The 20,993-nt window shown below is 52.3% G+C and overlaps 1 protein-coding gene across 1 annotated transcript in view; it reads right to left on the reverse strand.

The window, feature by feature from the left end:
- The window catches only part of LARP1 (La ribonucleoprotein 1, translational regulator), a 47,398-nt gene that overhangs the window by 14,617 nt on the left and 11,788 nt on the right, over nucleotides 1-20,993 (reverse strand). Inside the window, exons 2-6 of the mRNA XM_068161725.1 lie at nucleotides 16,445-16,471; nucleotides 3,278-3,339; nucleotides 1,812-1,877; nucleotides 877-1,048; nucleotides 142-273 (exon numbers count right to left, since the gene is read on the reverse strand). Of these exons, the coding sequence (XP_068017826.1) occupies nucleotides 142-273; nucleotides 877-1,048; nucleotides 1,812-1,877; nucleotides 3,278-3,339; nucleotides 16,445-16,471 (459 nt within the window). The remainder of the gene's footprint in view (nucleotides 1-141; nucleotides 274-876; nucleotides 1,049-1,811; nucleotides 1,878-3,277; nucleotides 3,340-16,444; nucleotides 16,472-20,993) is intronic.

Raw genomic sequence — 20,993 nt, forward strand, 5'->3', positions numbered from 1 at the left:
TTCCCAGGAGCAATCCCGCTGCACCCAGGGCCCCTTGAACGGAGGACACGTGCCCACCACCCCACGCCATGCCTGGGCACCAGGGCTTGCTCTGCCCCACAGCCAGGGCAGGCAGAGGGGGTCCCCAGCCTGGGCTCCCACCTTTGAGCTCGCTGCGGGTGTTGGAGGGGTGCCTGTGCTGCTCATTTTGCCGGTTGTTCCGAGAGGCTGTTTTGTCCCTAGGCACCTCTGACTTCATGTCTATCTGCAAAGGGACCCACTTGTGTTTGTTGCCTGCAAAAAGACAGGGTTTGGGCATGACACAGGTTCACCGAGTGTCTGCTGCTTCCTCCACAGCCCCCTCTTGCCACACACCCCCCACACAGAGAGGAGAAAAAGCAGCAGGGCTTTCTGGACCAACTCTGTCCTCAAACACCCCTCCAGGCCTCAATGGATGTAGAAAGGCTCTAAACCACGACTCTCAGGCAGGGAGGGACATAACACAAAACTCCCCCACTGCATCACAGCAGGTGTCCTTCCTCTACCCCTTTCTGCCCGCTGAGGCTGAGGCCACACTGAACCCATGTGTTAACCATGGCTGATGCAATCCACAGCCAGGGGCCTTTCTGTGCCAACATGGGAGTGCACGTGGGAGGAACAGTCCTGCCGTGCTCCCCACACAGATGTCCCTGCTCGGGCTCTGCTCCACCTGTTCCCACCAAAATGACACTCCATGAAGTGTGCAAACACCTTTTCACCACAACTGTCCCCACGCTGGGCCCATGTCCTGCATCAAAGCCCTGAGGGAAGTCAGCAGATGCTTCCATCTGGCTGTGGGTTGCAGAGGAGGAAACCATCTGAGCCTTGGGGACTGTCCCCACCAGGTCCCTGCCGTACCTTTCTTCTTCTGGGCTGACTTCTGGTTGTCATCGTCACCATTCTTCTCCTCCCCAGACTCATCCGATTTGGTTTTCAGGCTCTCTTTGCCATCACTCCCGTCCCCTTTCTCCTGCTCTTTCATGTCTTTCTTGACAGGCAGCTTCCGGAGGGATGGTGCTTTGTGTGGCTGCTGCAGACACACCAGTGCAGGACAGATTCCAGAGGTGAGAGAAACAAAGAGCTGGAGGCAGCCCCCAACAACAGGAGAACCATGCACTAGGCTGGAAGCATCCTGTTCTGTCCCTCCTAGAGACGTCCTATTCCTGAGCAAGGGCTTTTGTCTGAGCAGGGTAAGGCCCCTACAGATGATGGAAAGAGCTCAAGGCGAGACACAAGCCCTGAGCACAGCATTCCCTGAGGCCTGGTACTCCTGGATGAAGGTGTCCTAACAAAGGACTGGAGTACCCCAATGGCAAAAGGGTGAATGACTCCCAAGCACTGACACAGCCAGGAGCTGGCAAAGAAGCCTTCAAAAATAGAAAGGTTTCAATGACACCCACATGCACAGCAGGAGTGGAAGGCCCTGCTCCTTGGGCACACTGGCCCTTTCTTAGATATTTTCAGTTTCTCCTGTGCAAGTCTTGACTTTTGCTCAGGCCCCTTCTTGCACTATGCAGCTCTGCAAAGAGCAGGTCCAGGAGCTGCCCTACCTGCTCCACCCAGGGGTTCAGACCCGGCTTCAGGCTCCCAGAATAGCACCAAGGAGGGAGCCCAATACACAAGGCAGCCCTAAAAGGAAATCCCCTGCACCCTGCACGCTATTCCTGGCTGCCTCCGTGCTGACACTCAGAACCCCAAATGGCCTGGCTCTGACAGCACTCCCAGCACTCCAGAGGGATAGGGAGGTCTGCAAGGGCCTGGTCTCGCTTGCTGGAGCAATTTTGAGTTCTCACCTGGACACTCTTGTGGGCTATCTCTCCAGGTGTTGGCCAATTTGTGGCATCACCGAAGTCACCAACCTTGTATCCAAAGAGCAAAGTCACATTAGTACACAAACAGTGGGTGCCATTCCCTGCATCAACAGTCAGAAGCCCTTTCAGCCACACTGTCACAGTCACCAGTGTCCTGCAAGATGGCTGTCCCCAGGGTTGGGGGGGTGACACCCAAACTGCATATGGACAGCTTCTCCCCCCACCCAAACAGGGCTCCCAAATAACTGCAGACAAGCTGCCCCCAGCCTTGAAAGCTGCCAGCCACTCAGCTCCCACCTAGCTTTTTACCCCAGCAGCAGGTAACTCTCTTATCCTAGCCCTTTTTCCTTGGACAGGGAAAGCACTCAGCTATCAGCATCCTAAATCCACCTGGAGCAACCACATCCTGCTAAGGAAGCTGCCTCCACCTATTGGCAGGCTACAGGCAGGTGTAGCTTCACTAAGTACCCAACTGCTACCAAGTGCTGGCAACAACACAAGGGATCATGTAGAAGAATTGATGGGGAGATTCAAGCAGGTATCTGATGACCTGCAGGACAGTGAGGACAGGACCCAAACAGCTGTCCAGGTACATGCTGAACAACAGAGGGGCACTAAGTTTAAGATTAGCTGGGCACAGAAAATCCTCTTTGCCCTTACAGGGTTTATTATTTCTACATGAACTTTAGGAGCAGTCACTGAGTCCCCCAGAAGAATACATCTCTACACACAAATGACATGCCCCTCTCTCCAGGAGGCAGGTTTCCTGGGAAAGCCACCTGCAGTGCAGGCCCATGCCTGTTTTACAGACAGCAGCACCATCATCCCCAGGGCCCTCCTACCCCCCCGAGTGAACAGCTAAGTAAAGTCCCAGCAAGTTTCAGATGTGTCCTCAGTGGCTGCTGGGAGCCAGCACCAAGAGCCCATACACCTAACTGTGCCCAATCTCCTTAGAAATAACTGTCCCTCCATTCCAGGTTGATCCCTTGGAACAGACTGCCCTGATTCCTTCAAAGGAGTTGCTTTGTTTGAAATCAATTACCCTGGCTCTCCCTGTGCAGAACAAACTGCACAGGTAAGGAAGGCTCTGCAGACACAAGGCTCTGTCACACCATTGTCCTGTCTGCACTGCAAAGCAGGGCACTGTCTAAGCCCATATGGGAATTGGGATGTCCTTGCAATGTGGTGGGGAAACTTTCCACATTCAAGTGCTGGGCAGAACACCAGGCCAGAGAGCAAGCAAGACTATTCAAATGCTAAAGAGAAGCTGGAGAATCAGGATGTTTTCCTCCATGCTCCTGCAGGAAACCAGGCCAGCATATCAACCTTTCCACAACCAGCCTCATGAAGGAAGCGATCTGTCCAAGTGACTTCAAGATGCTGAGGGGGTGCTGACAACTGCAGCAGAAGCTGGTGGCCAGCAAGGGGGCCAGCAGGCACAGCCCTACCTTGCTTCCTTTCCGCTGTCTGGGGTTGGCAGCCCTCACCACTTTCGCAGGAATTGTGTGCTCTGCAAAAGGAGAAGAAGAAAGCTGTTAAAACACAGTGAAAAAGTGAACAGAAAACAGAGACAGCTTCTGACCTGGGTCTCACGAGGGCCCCATCAAGATCAGATAACTCCTTATCAATCCAGGCTGCCGAGAAACGGACCTTTAACCCCATCCCGCCACAGCCTCCCTGACTTAGGTCAGCACTCCCCACTTGGTCTTGCCAGCCAGGGAGGAGGGGTGGCGTGGAGCTCAGCTTCCTCTGTAAAGCATCATGCAGAGCTTGATCTGCTGCTATGTACAGCAAAACAAACATGCCCTTGAACGTACAAGGCCCATCACCACACCACTGTGGCCAAAAGGCTCCAGGGAGCAGAGGAGGGCCCTGACAGAGGAACACACAAGCCTGTGGCACATGGGTGCAGCTCGTCTCGTGCACAAGAGGAACACAGAGAGAGAAGGAGCCCTGTCTGGGGAGTGCCTAAATACTGCTACAGCCGTAAGTACTTAGGTACCTGAGTGCCTCCAAGGTGTTCCGAGATATCAGAGTGCAACTGCTGGGGGTCACACCACCGTGGACCTCACACAAGACTTGCGGCATGTCAAGACCTCAGCCCCACCATGACCCATCTTGGTTCCTGCTCACACCCCAACCTCCTGACAAGCAGAGAAAGAAATCTGACTTGTTCTCTCCCTTTCAGGTTTGGCTGCAAGGTGTCACATTTAGGAAATCATGCAGGGCACACACAGAGTCCAACAGAGCAGCATGCTGCTGCTTAGCATGTATCAGCCCTGAAAGGACCACGAGTGAAGGTCTCCTGCCTGACAGCACTGCTCCACAGGGAATGGAGAGCCACCTGCCACGCTGGGCAGGGGCAAGTGTTCCTGCTGACTCCACTGGCTTGGTTTCAAAGAATAGCACCCCAGACTGGGCTTGGGGTGGGGAGTGAGGGCAGAAGGGAGGTGAAGAAAAGGGCCTTGAGGCAGGCAGGGTCTAGCTGGGGATGCCCTGGAGAACACCCTGAATAGCCTACCCAGCTCCGCTCAAAGCTGGCTTTGATCTCCTGCGTACAGCAGGACAACTTTGCCTAGATGATCAGAACTGGTCTCCTTCCTAGCCTTGAAACCTGTGACTCATTCTGCTGGCCCAGTCTTGCTCAGAGTTAGAAGCTTTGAAGTGTCAATAAAGCAGAGTCAGGTATAGCAGGATGGAGCCCAGAGCCATGTGCACTCACCTTTCTTGGTCCCCTTGCCTAAGGCTCCTGCATGGGCATTTCACCCCTAGGAGAGCCCAAGCTCTCAGCTAGGTCCCCAGATCCTCCCCTTTCCCCCAGGACTACCCCAGCCCAACCCCTCTGCCTCCCCCAATAAGCAACAGTCCTACGTGACCCTCAATAACTCCACATGCACCTCACTGAGAATCTCAGCTCCACAGCACAATGCTTGCCACAAGGCCTTCCAACTTTCCTGCTACTGTGAGGAGTGAGCACTTCCAGAACAGCCCCTAAAATCCTCCACTCAACCCCCCACAGATGTCACCAACTAAATATAGCTACCAAAGGCACCACCAAGTACTACAGCAGAAGCCCACAACCACCCTGGCTTTCCACAGGTATGGAGCACCTCTGCCTGATCCAGCATCACTGACATACCTGGCACTGTGGGGAAAAAAAAACACCTGAACTTGCTCTGCAGCCTGCTTTGGGCATTGATCATTCTGGATAGGGGGAGCACAAGGCTCCCTCTCTCACTGCAAGCATCCCACAGGTTGCCAACACACTGCAGCCCTGGAGTTTACAGCAATGGCATGCAGCCCTGGACTCCAGCTGCTTTAGCTCAGGCACCTCATGACCACAGATATTCTTGTTCCTTTTTGGGGAGCAGTCAAGGAGAGGCCCCTTCACAACCTCTAGTGAAAAAGGACAAAGGGCCACTGGCAGCAGAGGGGGGTGCCACATCATCTTTGCGGGGGAGGGAGGAGATTAAAACAAGTTCTGCTGCTTTCCTTATCTGCAAGATAGGAACAGGGATCCCTTATCTAGCTGAGGTGCTGAGAAGCCTAATTAGCATTTGCAGAGCTCAGTGGAAGACAAAACACAAAGCAAAGAGCTGCAGCCTTGGCAGTGCAGCCTGGCAGGAGGCTGCTCTAGGGAGCACAACCAGGCCAGCACCATGCCAGGAGCTGCAGGAGGCTCTTGCCACTGTGGATGGAGTTGAAATCTCCAAGTCCTGGTTGCTCAGATCAAGACAGTAGACCAAGAGGGTACAATGGTGCTAGCAGACAGAGAGAGAGAGACACAAGAGCCAAGAGCCATGGCAAGAAGAAACTGCATGCCTGGCATGCTCCAGGGCATGCCAACCTAACCAAGTGCCCCAGCTCCCACCCATCAGTGATTCTGTAGCCAAGCTGCTGGCAGTCACACCCCTAAACTGCTCTTCAGGCTCCTTTACAGACTCTAGCAAATCCAGGTGGTTTTAAAAACAGCAAAACCCAAACCTAGCCTGTGTGTGTTTATGGATGGGTTAACACAGGTGCCCAGGCTTCAGAAGAAAACCTTCCTGCAGGGACAGCACATCTTGTGGTGCACAGCTGAAAGCATCCCTACCAAATGCCACTGCAGGAAAACCCTGCTCCCCTTCAGCACATAACCCTGTGAAATAGGGAGCAAGCAGGTGTTGCTCCTCTCCACACAGGAGCTCAGGACAGATAGTGCTAGCAACAGATACCAGATACTGCCCTGGTTGGCAGCAGAACCCTTAGAAGCTGCTGATGGATACCTCAGACCTCCTGGCATTTCACAAACCTCCTTGTGCATTGATTAGGTGGCACTAAGTAGTTTCCAGTTGTGCTAGCACTGCCCAACAGCTCTCCCCCACCAAAACCAGGGTCCCTCCATTCAAGGGGACAGAGAAAACAAAGGAGACAGTGGACAGGGAAGGAAGGAGCAGTTTTGCCTACAGCCACAGGGCAGATGCTGGCACAGCCAGGAACTGACCTGCTGCTCTTGAGTTCTGACCTGCTGCCCACAGCCAGAACCAAACTGCCTGCCCGTGGGGCTGCCCAGCATGAGGAGGTTCTTAAGGACTGAGGGGGCAAGGCACAGATAGGAGCATCACAACCCTGATGCCAGCATTGCAGCCAAACCCCTCCCACCACTTAGGCATGGCCAAAGCACTCACTGGCTTTCTACCCCTGCTCCCCAGCACACCAAGAAGGGCAAAGCTGTGCAGACACCCTGTGCTCTCCTTCCAGCTCACAGCTGCCCTTAAGGCAGGAAACTCAAAGGGGCATCTGGGTGAGCAAACATCTACCTGGAAGGAGAGCTGCTGCACAAAGACCAGACAGCCAGGCCAACAGCAGCTCCACAGCTAAGTGGGATCCTCTATCCCAGCAGGTACGCATGCTGTAGGATCACCAAGGTCAGTCTAAGACACATATTTACTACCTTACCTGGGAATAATCACACCTCATGCCTGCTGGCCTGGTTCCCTGCCTTTCCTTACACCCAGTGCAGCTTGCAATGGATTTCTAGAGAAGACATCAAAGTGGAATAAATTTGCAGGGCTGGGAAGAGACCTGGCCTTATGCTGCAGAAACACCTGCACCTCCAGCAAGAATGCTCTGGAGCCTGCTCCTGATGTCCCTACCACTCCTAGGCAACACTGACCGAGGCTCAGAGCATCTCAGCACCAGCAGGGACAGCCTCAGAGAGCAGCCCAGGCTCCCAGCAGGAATACAGGGTCCTCAGCTCTGGCACACACTCTGTCCCCAACATAGCACAGCCCTCCTTCCCCAAAGGTAAAGTCAATGGAAGGGAACCAGCCTGCTCCCAAGCCACTCCAGCCTACAGCCTAGCACCTAGGAGAAACTGCTGATGAAGGCAATTGTGAAGCCAAGAGCCTGGACTTTGTGCTGGAGAGGCTGAGGCAGGGGCACATGCTCTGTGCCACAGTCCTGCTGGGGCTCAAAGAGCTGAACTGGTATCCCCAGTTCCTGAGCCCTGGCAGGAATCTGAGGGTGCAAGCAGGGCAGCCAGCCAAGCAGTCCAGTGGGATCTGTCACTATTTGACACTTTCTGGATGATTTTCCCTTCTTCCTGTGCTCCACAGCACAGTCAAGGTGCATGTGCAGCTCATGACCAACATGACAGGACACCTGCTCTGGCAATGCTTCTTCAAGGTGATGAGAAAGAGGATGTGCAGCCTGAGCAAGGGCAAGCCGAGCCCTGAGCAGCCTGAGGAGCTGGGCAGGTCACAAGGGAGTGAGGGAAGCGTCCCAGGCAAAATGACATGGCAAGGAAAAGGATCTGTATTAACCTCCTGAGGAAACCAATGGACACCCAGGTAGGACACTTCTGAGAAAAGCCAGAAGCCATTAGGCTATTTGTATATACATGCTCATTGTCCAGGCACAGAAACCAGGCTGGGAATTAGCTCCTTCCCCTGGACATAGCTACCTCCTTTAGAGTCCTTCACAGAGGCTGGGAGTCCCTCCTAGAGTATGACAGACAGGACAGGCATGGTGGGACAGAACTAACCTGCAAGCAATCCCCATAAGAAAGAATGTCCCAGCAAGCAGTCAGCCACAGCTAAGCCTGCAAGGACCCCACTGTGGCCCCAGAGAAGGTCTAGGGAGCCAAGAGAGAACAGCTACACAAAGGTGTATCCCCACCTTGCCAACATGAGGAACTGAGGGCACCAACTCTGCCCCTGCCCTTCCTCCAGGCCTCAAACAAGCTCCTTCCAGGGCAGCCTGATCTGGAAAGCCTCAAGGACAAGACACTGCTCGAGAGGCTCTCCTGTGGCATTCAGCACTGCCCGTGCACTCGACCTCCAGGAACTGAAATTTGAGCCTGAAGACACAGCTGGGGAGCTTCATGCTCTCCACCACCACACCTTCTCCAGAGACATCTGCAGATCAGTACTGCAGGCCAGATGTGACCTGCAAGCTAACAACAGCCCATCCCCTCCCACCAGCAGCCTGCCTGCTGCAGATGGTGCTGAAGGATTTTCTTACTCAGAGTTGGTCCCAGGGAGAGTTCCCCTGAATTTAGAGGCAGAAGCCTTGAGGAACAGGCAAATGCTTTCTGTCCGCCTCCCATGGCTGCTGCACCTATTTCTTCATCACTAAGACTACAATAAGGGTCTGTTGCCTGCTGTTGCAAAGGGGCTGGGAGGAACAGGCAGACAGGAGGGGACATCAGTCTCCCCAGGGAGCCATTTGGTAGCCCTTCCTTGGGGGCAGAGATGTGTGGATATTCCCAGAGATCAAATAGCAGCTTCCACCTCTGCCTGCCTCCCAAGGAACTGCTCCAGCACCAGCCTCAGCCGTGTGTCAGAGCCAACACCAGACTGAGAGGAGAAACACTTGTCTCTGCAGCTCCCTGCATGAGCAGAAGGGCCTGAGATTTACAGCACTGGCTGCTTGGCTCACTCACATTTTGCTGAAGGCATCATAAGGTCCATGAAAGTAGCAAGGCTCAGGGCAAACCGGGCAGGCAGACTGCATCTCCTCTATGTATGCCATGTTTTAGGGCTCTGCTTCTCACCAAATTGCAGTTCTAGCTGGAGGTGGGTGCCTGGAGGGGGATTCAATGAAGCACTGGATAGAGTTCTCCAAGAGCTTGAAATGAGATGTTATCAGAAGGACAGCTCCCAGCATAAAGGAGCCCTCCCCAACTCCAACTCACTCCTGGGAACTGCAGAGAATCACAGCTGGCCCTGTTGCTGGTAGCATGTGGTCTCACAGCTCCCAGCTGTCAGCACAGCATCTGGCCTTCTTTATACAAAGAGGGATATTTGCAACACCCCTGCAGCATCACAAGTTTCCTGCACAGGCAAGAAAAAACTACAGCAGAATGGGCAAGGTCAGGACCAAGCAGAAGACTGGCTGCTGAGGTGCATGGACAGGAGAGATTTGGACTCAAAGGATGTGGGAAGCCTGTTCAGCAGGAGCCAAGTGACAAGCTCCAGGCACTGGGGCTCAAAGCCTTCCAAGCAATTTTCTGCAGCTCCTCAGCACTCAGCTCCAGCCTGCAAGCCCTACTGTAAGAGCAAAGGGAGCAGGGAGCTGCCTACACTTCTCTGCAATGTAAGCTCTGCGCCTGCTGCAAAGATCACTGGCTAAAAATAACTCCAAAAAGGGCATCTGACAGCTCCACAGCCCATGAGAACACTCCCACCTGGGTGCCCCAGGCAGGCTCCAAGAGCTAGGGAGTCTGCCCTGGAAAAGCACAGGGAGAGGCCAGGGGGACAGGGAGGCTCAACACAGCATGCCAGGGCAATGCTGTCACAGGCTGGGAGTGTGAGCACCTGAGTTACATTCCCAGCTCTCCAAGTCCTTACACTGCTTGGCTGATGCTCCAAAGAGGTCCCAAGCAGGGGGAAGTGAAGCAGCTCAGTACACTTGCAGAGCTTGTCTCTGCTGATAGCTCCTTACCCACAGCACAGAGACCTTTGGAGCAAGCAGTGGCACAGGATGGAAAACTCAGTTCTGGTCACAGGGAGCTTTCTAAATGCACGTAACTGTTACAAGCTCTGGACACAAGCTACCTGCAGGGTCTGAACCTACCAAAGATGCATAACCATCCCCCCTGAAGCCTCTCAGTCCAAGACAGAAACCCTTCAACTTGTGGCCAAGCTACACTCCAGACAAGTAGAATAGAATAAACTAATTTAGAATAAACCAAACCAGGTTGGAAGAGACCTTATAAGAAATGCTACCAGGCATTTCTAACATGAACAGTGTCAGCAAGGGCACCCTGGGTTCTTCCTGGCACACACAGCTACTATTAAAGGTAGCAAATGAACTCTCTTAAGGGCAAGTAACATCTTTCCACTTCCTTTTCAAGCAATGCTCTTCCCTGAAGAGGATTTCTAGGAAACTTTTGACACATGATCCACACTCACACCACCACACTGACCCCTGGGATGCCAGGCTCATGCAGAATGTGAGGGCACAGGAACTCCTACAGTTTTCTATGGAAAACTGTGCCCTGAACTAGGGGCTTCCTGCTGGGAAAGCTAGTGGATGCACTGCACTGGGGACACAGCCAAGGTCACCCGGCTGACTGGACTCCAGAAGTGTCAAAATGAGGGAGCTGGGCTGACTCAGACCTCCAGAGCTGCTGAACCACCCTGCTCTCCCTTAGCATGGGGAAAAGCACCCCTCACCCCACTACTGCTACAGGAGGAAACACTCCAGCACCAGGGCCTGACCCAGCTTGTCTGGTGCAAATAAGTGTGCAGCCAGCAGAGCACTTCACCGGCAATTCCTCTGCCATCACAGAAGAGAGAAAAGCCTCCAAGGACACCTTGCAAACACTCTGTCAGGTTAAACAGTTCAGGGAGAGGGGCAGGAAAAGCCAGCAACACTCCCAGTCAAAGGCCACAGCAGGCAGTCACAGGCAGGCTGGAGTCCCTGAGAAAAGGCACAAGCTGATCCAGCTGCCACTCAGGGCAGTGAGGCACAGCAAGGACACCTCAGCACTGGGAAAGGCAAAGCAGCAGGGGCCCAGGCCATGCAGGCAGGCTGAACTGTGGAGGAGCCAGAGGGTCAGGCTGTCCTCCAGGCTGGCTTGGAGAACAGATGATACAGTTCATGACCTAAAAGGACCAAATCATTGGTGGGGGAGAAGGAGGGGGTGACATGAAGAGGAACCACAAGACAGCAAGGATAGACACACAAGGTATGGCAGGACTCAGCTCCTTATAAAACACAGCAAAAACACCCAACCCAACCCAACCCACTCACCTCTGGGGACAACTGATTTGCAAATTAAAGGGGGGGCGGTGCAGCCTCCAGGAGGAAGCAGGAGCAGTTTCCCTGCTCCTGCTTAGCTCTGCTGCATGGCTCTGCTGGTTCTGCCAGGCTCTAATGAAAAGCTAGTTAACAGTTAATTATTACCCATTCAGACACACGATCCCCTACTCCAGCGGCTGCCGGCCGGGAGGGATAAGGCCGTCACGTGACGCAAAAATCCTGCCCTTATGAAAGCACAGACAACTATATTTAGTTGGAGAAACGATGACCTAGCCAGCCCGCCCCTCCCTGCCCCCCCTGCTTGGAGAAGCCTGCCTGCCACCTCCAGAGATCCTCCCTCCACCGCACCTGGGAAGTCCCTCCCTCAGCCGGGAGCTGTGACTCCAAGAGGCTGGGGACACCTGGCAGGAGAGGCAGCCCGGTGTGCACATACACCAGCGCAGAGCCCAGGCTCGGCCTCCCTTCCCATCCTCAGTGCTGCTCTGTGGGTCAACTTGTGTGTAAAAGCTGATAAGCACCAAAAGCAACAAACAGGGGCCAGCCCAAGGTCCTAGACCTTATCTTGAAAGTGGGAGGCACACTGGGAATCTGACCAGTGTGACCAGCACCGGAGTGGCATTCAGCAGTGACGCTCCGGCTGCTGGCCTCTGCACAGTCAGGGCTGGTGATGCTCACACCTGGTGATGCGAGTTTGGCTCCCCTGGCTCAGCCCACCTCTGGCTCAGCCAGCTTTCTTTCCACACCGTGACTGGGTGGACAAGACAGACACAGGCAGGCTGAGAACAGAGAGGGAGCAAAGGCAGCTGTGCTGCGGTCCCACGAATCACTACATGGAGAAGGCCCCAGAAAAAGGTGTGCGGCAATGAAAGCCAAGAGCATCACCCACTCCCCCTCACGCTGCAGCAGAAGAACTCCAAAGGAAGGAGGAGAAAAAACCATAAAATCAAAAGAGTCCTGAGGACCAGCCATCATTAATCTCTTGCCATCAGCAGAGGGGTGCTCTCTGCCTGCCTCCCGCTGCGGCTGACGAGAGCACAAGCGGTGCCTGCAGCGAGGTCACCACATCACTGCTGAACACAGGGCACCAGGCTGACGTGATCCCTTTAATGGCTGTCAGACTCCTACAGCAGCATCTGGGGACTTGGAAGATGACAAAACTCTTTACTGGGAAGCATCTGGTACGTCTCACTGTAAGTATTTAACAAGGAAGAGACAGGAATCGAGAGCCAAGCGCCTGGCACAAGACCCTCCAGCTCCTAACGTTTGTGCTCTTGACGAGAGGACTGTGTGGCTTCCACCCACGCCAGGGGAGGGGGCAAGGGGTCATACAAGGCAAAAGTGCAACCTCTGCACAAAGCATGCCTCTGGAAAACCTGTCATCTCAAAGGAAGGAGCCAGAGACTGAGTTCCTAGAAAGGAGACAATGATGTAATTGAAATAACATCGTTCCTGGTTCCTCACCACTGTGACTCCTGCACGAGACTTTGTCTGCTTATTTCCTCCCCTCTGCGGTGGCCATTTGCAAAGCAACTGCTAGGCCTTGCCCGCAAATCTTGCACTAGGTCAGCTGCCAACCTGCCTCCCCAGTGACATACAACAGAAAGAGTCTGTGCAAGACCTCAGCTCACACCCTGAAGGAAGACAAAATCGCCACCAGACAGAAATGCAGCCCCGTCTCCTTGGGTAGAGGAAAGCAACAGCAACTTGGTGGTAGGCCCAGATGCAGCAAGCATTCCCAGGAATTTGGGAGGCCAGACCTTGGTCACCCACTAAGCAGGATGTCTCCAGAAATGAGCTGAAGAAATCCTACAGCTGGATTACACTAAGCACAGGTATAGGGTATCCCTCTTGTTGGCAAATCCAGAGCACTAAAACCGTGGCAGGAACAGGGCAGCCAAATATCCTTGCAATCTCTGGGAGCAGGCAGGAAGGCTCCTTAAGGTTTCTCAGCTGAGCTAACTCCAGGGCATGCTTTCTAAGCAAGACACAACATCCTCACTTATTCTCCCCACCTTAAGCCAGATACAGTGAAACTGACATAACAAATGCTGCCCATCCTGCTGCATAACCTACTCTCCAATCCAGGTAATTCCACGGCTACAGGTGGCTGCTTCCTCTGTCTCAATATTCAGCATTATAAAATATCCTAATCAGAGAGCTTTCCAAAGAAGTCAGGAATACTCAGCCACAAAAGAGTGAGAGACTGCACTTTCTCTCCTGATTTAGAAGATCCACTTCCTCCCCTTCTCTTTACAAAAACCTGCTTCCTTGCAGTGGGAGCATCACCCACATCTCTTTATGGAAAGCTTCACAGTGTCTAATTCAAAGTGGCATCTGTTACTCAAGAAAGGTACACAGCCACTGCTGACAATTCTCCAAAGTTATCAGCTCAGGGTGCAGTAGAAGATTTAAAAAGAATAATCAAGAGCAGTGAGAGCAAGGCAGGGCATCACTTACTGCTCTGCAGAACACCAACGAATTCACAGCTCCACCCTGCACTCAGCTCTGGTCTCTGCAGCTCAGCAAGGGCACAGCAGTGCTACAGATGCACAGTACCAATGCACACAGGAAAGCAGTTAAATCACCCAGAGGCAGCTTCTTAAGAGGTGAGACTAAAGAGGCTGGGGTCCTCCTCCACCAGTGAGAGGAGGGCAGCAGGCTGGCAGGAGGACACAGGAACAGCACTCAAAGCTAGCAGGAGATCCGTTTAAAGGAAGTGAAAGTGCTTCATCTAATAGCAGGCAGCAAACTTCACCACTCCATGTGGCACCAAGTCCTGGCAGGTGGACAGCAAAGGCAGGCTCCCAGAGAGGTTAGGTGTCCATGGCCACCATGTCCACAGATGCCCAGGTAGAGATGGGAGTTCGTATCACTCCTCTAACAAGTGGCTGTATGAGTCCATCCCTCTGCTCTGCCACTACACCACCAAGCCGAGCCCAGCCTTGCTTCTCTCAAGGGTGTTAAAGTCTCTCATCTTTCCACCTGAACCCCAGATCCAAAGGTGTGAAGTGGCTTCTTCTGAAAAGCACCCTACAGCTGCTGGATCCTACTTGCTGGATGTAGGAGAGGATGGAGGAACTGCTGTCACTGATCTCCAAGAGCAGCTTTATTTCCAGACGCTGTTAGGTAACCAGGACGCAAACACTGCTGCCCTTCCACCTCCATAGCACCTGCACGTGACACCAGGCTGGGGGCAGAACGCCTCCAGCTTCCAGAGACCAACAAGTGGGGACATGCTTTGGGGCACACTACAGCTCCTGTGCCTACAAAATGGCTGATTTTTGGCTCAGGCTCACCGCCTCTGCAGGTCCCAACTCTGTTCCTGCAACTCAGCATCCTCCATCACTACGCTTGGGTGGAAGAACAGACTTCTCACCAGAAGAGGAAACCACCCATACAAATCCACCTGGCTTTACAAGATTAATCTTAAAGCAAAACAAAACAATAGCCACTGACACACACATGGGAGTCCTGGTGATTTGCCCTAACAGACCTGAGCAAATAAAAAACCTCAGCAAAGGCAGCTGAGGCAGTCAAAGCCAGCGGCCTCAGGAGTGTACAACAACTCCAATGCTAGGAGCAGATAGGCTCCAGAAGAGCCTGCTGCCCCCCACCAGTGGTGCTACCCTGCCTTTGCCTGCTGTATCCACACTTCACTGTGTTTTGAGGTGTCAGGGCTTCCAAATAAGCACAGTGCATGGGAAGGAAAAGCATGGCACCAGCCTCAGGGCTTTTCTGAAGAAGGCGCAGTAAAGGCTGTGCAGCGTCCTGCACAGCTACCCTTCAGAGGAATCCTGTTCAAGCTTTCACTTCTCAAAACCACAGAACTGTAAAAAACCTCCCAGCTCTGTAGGTACCATTCTCTGCAATGCTACTGACATGTAACATGCACCCAGTGAAACGCTATCATCTCCTGCAGATGCACACTCATGCCCCACCCTGGAGGCAGCTGTGGAGGTCCCCAACAGGCTGGAGAGAATGGAGCTGTGCCAACCAAAGGACATCTCCAGGTCTGCAGAACAAGCAGACAAGTAAAAATAATCAAACATCCAATGAAGGCAGACCTTCAGCAGGGTGCAGAAAAGCCTCTTATGATGTCAGTACATGGGAATATTATGCTCCAAAACCATTATTAGTATTTTGCTTTCCACACATGTTCTGAAAGCAAGAGAATCATGAAAGACTTACAAATGGGTTGGGTTACTACTTGGATTACTTATCCAACAGCAGCAGAGGCATCTTCTGCAATGCCCCAGTGGATCTAGTTCTGTACCATGGGAACATGAGCACACACACACACACAACCCCCAACCTGAAAACAATGGAGCTGATTCCAACTCTTCCAAATCCTGATCACACAATGCCTCCACAATCAGCAGCAATTTATCCTCACACTATCATGTGAACTGAGGAAATGTGATCCCATGCAAAGCCAAAGATGCAGGCAGGGCTTGAGCACAGTGATACATTTGAGGTCACACAAGGCCAAACCAGACACTGACCCCCATTCTCAGTGCTTCTGCTATGGGACACCTCCACAAGGCAACAGGTTCTTACTGACTGGTCTTGGTATCACTGTGTGAAACACAAACTTTTCCTTCAGTCTTGGCACTTCAATTTGGACAAAGAGATTCTGGCAGTTTAGGAAAGGCAAGAACTGAGATCATCAATACCTGCTTTAAAAGTCTACATCCTCTTCCCAACTTTTGGATTTGCATCCAAAGAAGCCTTCCCTCTCTCACTAGGACCCCAGTCCATTTCTACAGGGCCCCTCCTAGAAAGGCTGAACCTTGGAGCCAGGAAGTTTTCACTGGTCTTTTGTAGACGGCAATGCAGGGTGGATCTCAGCTGTCTCCAACAGTGATACTCAGCAGCAGCACAGCCAGCCCCAAAGGGACCTTGTCTAAGCATCACACATTCAAATGTACATCTCAGAGACAGACACATCAAGCTGTATACAACACACAAAGAGCAGTGATTCTGAGTTACATTTGCATCTCGATGCATCAGTGTTGTCAGTTTTATGTGATGATCAAGACCTATAAATTCCCAGACTGTTTAAACACTGAACACCCAAATTTGCCACTCTACAACACATGGCAGGAAAGAAATCCTCCAGCAGCTGCAGCCATCACTACAGTACAGCATCCAACACGTCACTACCACGCAGCAATGGCCAAGTACTAGGACTTCTTTGCTTAGTTTTCTCTGAGGAGTGCTTTTGGCTTGGGAATTTCTAGGGTTTTTTTTTATTAATAATGTCTGTTTCACAGTCCTGCAGCAGTCTTCTAAACCTGATCAGCACAGAAAGAAGTGCAGAGATGGCATGGGAGCAGGAGGTTTGAAGAACTCCAAATAATACATACCAGCCTGGCCGTCCGTTGGAAATATATCTGTAAGAGACAAGGAGAAAAAGAAAGGATCAGTATTGGTTACAGCTGGAGTGCAGATCATATTTAAAAGGTTCCTCCTCTCTTGATTTGTTTGCTTTAGCTAAACAGAGGAAGTATTTTCTTAGTATCCCAAGTTAAACATCAATCCAGCTTGCAACCTACCTCAATTCAACCACTTTCTGTGAGAAAGACTTTTGAGGGAGACAGTGTTTATCTGAGTGCATTGTTCTCATAAATAATCTTCTATATTGGCTTCTAACAGAAAGCTGCACAGCAAGACCTATTCCATGGCACTCTCACACTCCCCTTGGCCAGCAATATCAAATGGAAACCTGCACAGAGAACCTAGCACGGTGACCCACTAGGGGATGCAGGGGGCAGCCAAAGCAAAAGCAAAGTGAGCATTTTCCTGATGGTTCTTGGTCTTCAGAGCAGTAACAGAACAGGCAGCCAGAATCATGAATCTATCATCCAAATGGAGGCTCAGTGCCTTAGCACATCGTGCATCACTCTGGTGGAACACTTTTGCCTTCCCCTTTCCACCTCATGTGGTTCTGCCAGCCAGGACAGCATGGTGAGCAGGGCTGTTGGAGTATGGGCAGTTTCAGATGCTCAGTCAGATCACTCAATCCTCCCATGCTCTTTCCAGTTAGAGGCACAGGTCCTTCTCCTGATGACCCTATTTATTGTTGGGAGTTCACTGAAGTAGCTGGGAAAGATTAGTTGAAAGACATTTAGGAGCATGCATGACAGCATGTGTGGAGAAACTGTTGATAGAGGCTCCCCAAAAGCTATCAATACAGCACTTTTGAGAGCAATACACTGTTTTCTTCAAGGAACTTGGACGAGAAGGAAGGAAGGCAGGCTTGCTGCAAGCCAAGGTCCTCCTAGAACAGGGGCAGGCAGGCCCCTGGCTCCTGCTTATCAGCTGCCCAAAACACACATTGAGCTGTAAAGTCATGAGAGCTGCAGCAAGGACCAACCCCTTGGAAGGAACAAGGCGCTCTGGCCTGAGCTCAATGAACGCAGAAGCAGCAAAAATGTGCCTCTACCAAAGAGCTCCCATTATCTGCCTGTAACAGTGCACCATCTTCAAGGCATCCTGAGGCAGGGATGCTTTCACCCCACCTATGAGCAGCAGAAGCAAGGGTGGAGGGGAAAAAGAAAATGGCAAAACCTCTGCTGTTACACAAGGTTATGGGCTGTGGCCATGCTGAAGGCACATCTGAGGGTAAAGACAACACATCCAGAAAAGCCTCCAAGCACCAGCCTGGATGCTCTGCAGACTCCACATTCTACTGCAACCCTCCACCAACACATCATCCAGGCAGACCTAAACATCTTGTATTTCTGTGATGGTTGCTGATGAGGTCAGGCTCCTACAACAGGGAGTAGAAATACCCTGTACTTGGTCTGAAAGATCCCAAGCAAGAGGCAAGTTCTGCATCTTCCTACTTGGATAACACTTAGACAACTTCTCCACAGAGGAGCCATGTACTGGTTAATGCATGTTACCTGTTTGGACCAGCTAGCTGTACCAGCTATTACCAAAACCCCAAATTAACAACTAAGACTACTACTACAGTGGCAGAGGACAGGAATTCCTTTGTGCCAGCCAAGAGCTACAGGCCTTGGCAACCAGCCTCCTTTCCATACCCCTGCCAGGTACACTTCTCCAGTTTGCATTCCTGCTAGGCTGTCCAAGCAACTCTTCATCAAATGCACGCCACAGCTTGGCCAACCATTTGCACAACCAGTCATCTACAACAGGTCCAGCGATCCCCTTCTAGAAACCACAACTACTCAGCAACAGATTTGCCACGGAGTGTGCTAGAAAAGCAGCAGAAGGTCCTCAGCTGCTCAGATCAGTAGAAAGCAAGGACCACACACAATGACCACGGGCAGGTATTGCTCACATTCACCAGGAGAGGCTCGCCAGCACAACTCCTGTTGAGAAAAGACACCTGCCTCTAGTCTTCAGCTTTCCTGTTTGGGAAGACTGAGCTTGTCTAACTCATCACAGCTACTATTAACAGAGGTTTGACTCCAGAGTAGAGACCCAAGAGCAGAGGGCTTGCAGGCAGCTTTCCACACCACCAAGAACAAGCACAAAACAAGCAGTGTGCAGGACTTGCTCGTTTGAATAATAGGGAGGCCAAGAGGAGACAGATGAGGCAGGGCGGGTCAGGGACCATCAAGCACAACAACCCTTTGGGACACCTTCTACCCTTGCAAGCACAAGTGACTAGATTAGAAATTAGCCTGCCAATTAAGGGCAGCACCTGAGGTGCCCAAGAGAAGTCTAAATCAGGCAGCTTGCTTTTCCCAAGAAAGCCATGGTGGGGAAAGAGGCAGAAATGTGTGTGGCTGGCAAAGATAAACCCTTTGGGCTGCTCCCCAAGGAGTCCACCTAGCACACTGCAAGACTGAGGCTGCCTGTCCAGTTGAGCTCCCTTCCCAGTGCTCCCAAGGTTTAAAAATTGTAGATAAATAAGAGCAGTCAAACGTGAAGGACCCAGGCAAAGAGCAGACTGGGATTTTCCTGAGGCAATGTGCCAGCATGAAAAACCAAAGCCAGCAACCCAATCTCACTGATTGCTCCCACCATACACACCACCTTCCCACCTGCTATTCCCACAAGACACCCCAGTGCCAGGTATCCTGATGCAGGCCAAACCTCAGAGTAACATTCCAAAGCAGCTTTCCACATCCAACCAGCCAGTTGTCCAGCAGCAGGCACTCACATGGAGTGGAGCAGCTCTGCCCCTGCCTGCACCATACCTTCCAGCCAAATCCAGTCCACCACACTGGGATGGTACAGAATAACCCCCAAACAGCCAAATGGAATGGACCAAGAGGCAATACCAGGATGCAAGCAAGGAAGACCCATAACATTTGGGCTCTGTGGTCTCACATTTCCTTCCCCTTCTTGCATACAGACACTTCTCAGTACAGGCTGAAAGGAGAAAGACTTGGTGTCTAAACACAGGGATTATAATCATCACAGGAACCAGTGAGCACTAGATCATAGCCCCAGCCTCTGGCAAGCCAGGTATGTCCCGAGCCCTTTCCCATCCTCCTCAGCTCTGTACATTATCCACAGAGCCTACCTCATCTCAGTGGAAACCACTTGCCATGAATCTCCTGTTATCAGCAAAAGGAGGCAGAGGAAGGAGCCAGCAGGAGGAGGTCAAGGGCCAGCAGGATGTGGGGATGGGCACAGAGCATCCCCTTCTGTGCGGTCATGTAAGGGCACAGATGCAGGACAGAGGCACTTGCCCTGAACACCAATACCCAGAGCTGCTGCAAAAATAAGCCCAGGAGACAAAACCAAATTGAGGGCAGCCCTTATTTGAGGTGATGCTGGGGGGTGGATACAGAATCCCAATTTTTGCCTGACAGTACTTTTAAAACACAGGAGACAACTATATGCTAAAATGGGGCACTTAAAGAGAAAAGCTGATGCAGCCACACACATACTCCCTCCCTAGGGGCTATCTGGCCACTGCTGCTATTCAGGTATCTGGGACAGGTCCAGAAATGCTACCCCATTTACAAGCCCAGATCTCCCCCACTCACTCCAGAAGCATGCTGATAACTGGCCTCCTCCACCAGCCACACTTCAGAGTCAAACCCAAAGCCCTGCCAGGAAGCCTGCCTCCTCCCAGCTCTGGAGCTACAGCTGGGAAGGGACCTCCAGCACTCACTGCCTGTCCTCAGTCCTCCACCACCAGCACCCCTTCTGTGCCACAGACGTTGCTTCTTCCCAGCAGGGCCTGAGAGACAGCAGCTAAGGAGCAACTCATTAACCCTGATGCAAGAGAAACGCTGACTCGTTATTAAGCAACCCACAGCCCTAACTGCCAAGAGGGGCAGGGCTGCAGGCAGTGGCAGCCAGCTCCCTGCACCCCACTACCAGATACCACTCTGCTCTCCAAATTGGGGGAGAAATGACCTCAATGTGCTTTGTGTCATCTGCCAGCCACCAAAGCTCACTGACAGGTATCAGTGTGCTGAGCAAGGGCTGCTCCTGGGCACACACAGGTACAAGTGCACATGACAGGATGCTCCTCAGCTGCACCCAGCAGGACACAGGGCTCAGCCACACTGCCACTGCTATGAGAAGACATCAGCTGCTTTGTTCTGGCTTTGGACCCATGCAGTTGTAATTAAATCATCCCTCCACATTTTGCAGACAAAAGACTCAGACATCATCAGAAAAATGACCTCTCCAAGGTCACACAGGACTCGGCAGCAGAGACGTGACCAGAACTCGGTTGTGACAGCTCAAAAGCTTGCAGGGCTGTGCTAGTTTCCCAGGAGAGGGATGAGGAAAGGAAATGCTGGCAGATAGCAGCATCTCCAGGGATCTTTCCTCCTAACCTGCCCTGCCACCCGGCAAGGACGATTCAGCTCTTCTGGCTACAACAGCAATTCTCCCACCGCAAACGGCACAGGCAGCGGAAAGCTCCAAATTACAGAGTCCAGCATCTGCTGCAGAAAGACCAGTGCCATCTGAATC

The sequence above is a fragment of the Melanerpes formicivorus genome, unplaced genomic scaffold (assembly GCF_026170545.1).
Source record: "Melanerpes formicivorus ecotype bairdi unplaced genomic scaffold, bMelFor1.0.p_v2 SCAF_2, whole genome shotgun sequence".
Lineage (NCBI taxonomy): Eukaryota > Metazoa > Chordata > Aves > Piciformes > Picidae > Melanerpes > Melanerpes formicivorus.